This window comes from Cariama cristata, unplaced genomic scaffold (genome assembly GCF_000690535.1).
Source record: "Cariama cristata isolate BGI_N322 unplaced genomic scaffold, ASM69053v1 scaffold32355, whole genome shotgun sequence".
NCBI classification, from domain to species: Eukaryota; Metazoa; Chordata; class Aves; order Cariamiformes; family Cariamidae; genus Cariama; species Cariama cristata.
Window position 1 is genome coordinate 409 of NW_009618673.1, and position 3,765 is coordinate 4,173.

Here is a 3,765-nt window from a genome sequence, read left to right on the forward strand (position 1 = left end):
AGGCAGCAGGGCAAACCTTGTGCCTGGGTTTCTCACGCACTCATAAACAGCGTCGTTTTTAGCAAGAGAAGTTGTTTAGGACTCGCTTCCTCCCTCCGTGGGGAGGTGGGAAAGGTCTCCGGTTATAATCCACCCCTACCATTACGGCAAACCCTACTGCTATCCTCCTAGTTATTTCAGATGGGTTTTGTTAGGGGCCTGTCCTAGAAAGAAAGAACCAGAACCCAGGGTTTCCCTGGTGTGGAGCAGGGGATTTCTTTCCTCCCTTGGCTCAGGTGTGGGCAGGGTGGAGTTTGCTACAGCTGCTTCCTTATATAAAGGGCAGGTTGAGGCACAAGCTGCCCCTGGGGAGGGGATGTGGGAGATGCTGGAGCAGCTGGAGCGGAGCCTTCCTTGTCCTGAGAGGGGTAAGAAAAGCTGCCCCTGCAGTTTACTTTGTTCTTGTGCCTTGAGCAATGCAGTTTAATGTTATGAAGGGCTCTGCTCTTTGAGGTTTGGGTTTAAAAATTCAGCTGGAAATCTGCTGGGGGATGAGCCCCGGGCCCCAGCGTGGCTTCTTCATGTCCCTTGGCTGCTGGTGGGTTTATGTCGGAGAATTGGGCTAGCCCCGGTGCTGAGGTGTGTGGGGCAAAGTCGTGCTGGGTATGTCCACCCCAGTGCTTGTTACCGGCCCCTTCCTGGGCTAGGGGTGCAGCTGGGGCTACCCAGGACAGCAGAGCTTCCCTCTTGGAGCATGGCCCTGGAGTGCCCAGGCCATCCTGGGGTGAACACACCTGAGCTCTCCGAGTGCCGACAGGATCATGAATATGAAAACTGAGAGCTAACATTAGACTTAAATATTATCTGGTACAATCTGAGATGTAACAGTAGATGTGAGAAGCAGACTACATAGGAGCAATTAATTATTCCTCTAGCAAGCTTGGAGATGCACAGTTAATCACAGTTATTGCCAAGTGGTGTTTTCTTAAGGTGAAATGCCCTGTTGGGAGGAGATGGATTTTAAATACGTTGGTACCTGTCTGAGCCTCTGCTGTCAGCTGTTGGTGACTGAGCCGGGGTTTGGGTGCTGTGATGTTGAGTTGGTGTTGGTGGAGTTTGAGTTTGTGCAGCGACTGCTTGAAGAGGCTCAGCCCCGAGGGACACCAGGCACCGGCAGCTCTCGGAGGGTGAGCGTGGAACTGGCTGGAGCCATCTTCAAGTGAAGGTGTCGCTCCGTGGGGAGGCCTCCGTTTGGCAGAGAGCTTAAAGCGGGTGCTTGGATGCCTTCACACAGGCAAGGGCTTTGCTGAATCGGGCAGTGATGGGAAGCTTATTTGGCAAAGAAATGAGAAGGGCTGATGGATTATGCGGTATTATAGACTTGATATTGACTGGGAAATGGTTGCATTTAAAATGTTTGTTCAGAACAGCGAAGGAAACTGTTCTGCTTTCCCTCTGGTGCTGTACCGGGGCAAACACTGCCCTGCTCCTGGTGTGAGTGTTGTTACCTTAAGCACGATGAGAATTGTGGAGATCAGACTGAGTAAGGTGTCGTGCTTCTGACATGAAGCAATAAACAGGCTGAGACAGAATCATTCCTCTCATGTTTATGATTTATTTGGCTATATCTGCATTAGCACAACTTCTTAAAACCAGAGAGAAAACCTATTGTCTATGGCTCTCGCAGGGTCGAAGGGTTGCGGTCCTCGCTGCGTGGATGCTCTGGGGAAGGGGACCGCGTCTCGCAGGCACTTCTCAATGGGAGGCACTGAACGCCTTTCTACGAGCGTCACGGTCTGGAAAAGTACAGAGATGAGGCCCAACCTATAACGAAAGGAGCAGATCGACGATTGGGTACAGCGAGCAGCCAGCTAAAGAAAATAGGTTGGAGCACAAACAGAGAAAGGAGTGCAGATTAGTGCAAGGGTTTTTGACTGTCTGGGAGATGTTGCTCCAGCTGAAGTTAAACATTTAACCTGTTTAAAGTGAGGACTAGTTTTCTGATTGACTTCTGGAGGTTCTTATTCTGCTCTAGTAACGAGATCCTGTAGTCTTACTGTGGTGTGTTGGTTGTCTGATGTTTTCAAATTCTGGCATGCTTTAAGGTGGACCCTGAAATAAATACGACTTGTCTTGTACAACACAGGACTTGTGTGCTTCGCTGAGGGGGCCAGGGTGGGCCCAAAGCTCCCAGGGAAGCCCCTGTCGTGGTGAGCGACTCTTGCGTGACCTGCCCAACAAACACAGAAGCGGCTTCTTCCCAGGAATCACCTTCGAGGTGACGAGGGAGTGAACAAATGTCCCTGACAAATAAACAAAGGGAAAGTCATCTGGGGGAGAAGGGTCCCAGGGCCCTTTGGGGGGGAGCGGTGGGCTTTGCACACAGCTGCATGCAGCAAACCTACACAGCAGATGTGGAGTTACTGAGATGTCCGAGTGTCTTCGTGTACGGTGTGGGCTTACCATGGGGGGCCGCGGGCTTTTCCTGCCCCAACACAATTCCTTGTGCCATCCATCTGCCTTGCGTGGATGTGCAGAGCTGCCTCCCGCTTCCCCCACCCTGCTCAGGCTGGCTGGATGTCAGGTTTTGCATATGTAAAAATACACAGCAGTCTCTGCCCTGAAAAACTTGCTAGTGATCTCATTAATCAAGACAAACAAAGCATATTTAGCTATTCCCCCTCTCTGGAGGAAGGCGTTCAGGTACTTAAATATGCATTGGAGTGCCTAACTTCAGACAGTTGTTTCTGGGTGTTTTTGCTTTCTCACAAGCAGCAGCAGTGACAATACCCCTCTCCGGGAGGGGAAGGTGGGGGAGGCAGAACCAAGGGCTGCTGGAGTAGGTGGGCAGCCCCTGGGAGCTGGCAGGGACAATCTCCAGCTGGGCCGACTCCAGCCTCCCACTTAAGATGCAGGAGTTTTTCCCTCAGAGCTGGGACTGTGAGAAAAATCCAGTGCCTGCAGGTAAGGCAGTTTATTCATTCCAGGCTTGGTACAAAGCTCCCAGGTGAGAAATGTCTCACTGAGCCACAACTGGCAGTAATTAAAATTAGCAAAGCCTTGACAAAGTTGCGAGGGATGCCAAATTCTGCCCTCAGCATGAGTAAGTGGGAAGCACCAGGTGTAGGACATGGGACAAGTGCTATTTTAAAAAATGAGAAACCCTCTCGTAATGAGGGCCAGTAATTAGAGTCAAGATAAGGATGTCCTTGGGTCAAAGGTCTTATGACAGAGACTGGTGTTGAAGTCAATGCCAGTGATGAATCCTCATGTCTGATTCTTCTAATTCATATTTTAAATGATGAACCCAAAGGTACCTCCTCTAGAGACAGCTGATGATCTTTACCATGACTGTGATGTGGTTATGGGCTGTTGTGCCAGGATTTTGTCCGAGTCATGGTTGTGGGGCATTGGCTGTAGCAGGACAGGAATACAGTTTGTAGGCACAAACTTGGTGGTTTTCCTTGCAGGACGATGGAGCTGCAATGGTTTTCAGCTGCTGATTAGAAGCAATGTTTTGCTGTTGTTCATTGCATTTGTTGTTGACAAATTAAAATCTGCAGGACACTTGCAGCTGGGATGTTGTAATGTCAGTGCTTGCTTTAAAGACTTAGAGGGGCGATTAAAAAAAAAAATCCCTTGTCACTCCTAAAACTTACATATGTGTTTGGGGGTTATTTTCCTTTGGGTTTCTCAGTTACGATAATGTTTTAAATCTGTGGACTGTGAACGATCATTTGTCAAGCACTAGTATAACCACATGCGTGTTGCTAGCAGAAGCAGGAA

The 3,765-nt window shown here is 49.6% G+C and overlaps 1 protein-coding gene across 1 annotated transcript in view; it reads right to left on the reverse strand.

The window, feature by feature from the left end:
* Positions 1-1,734: 1,734 nt before the first annotated feature.
* The window catches only part of LOC104162266 (chromosome unknown open reading frame, human C9orf171), a gene marked incomplete at its 5' end in the record, with an annotated part of 24,983 nt that continues 22,952 nt past the window's right edge, over positions 1,735-3,765 (reverse strand). Inside the window, one exon of the mRNA XM_009700952.1 lies at positions 1,735-1,803. Coding sequence (XP_009699254.1) covers positions 1,735-1,803 — 69 coding nt within the window. The remainder of the gene's footprint in view (positions 1,804-3,765) is intronic.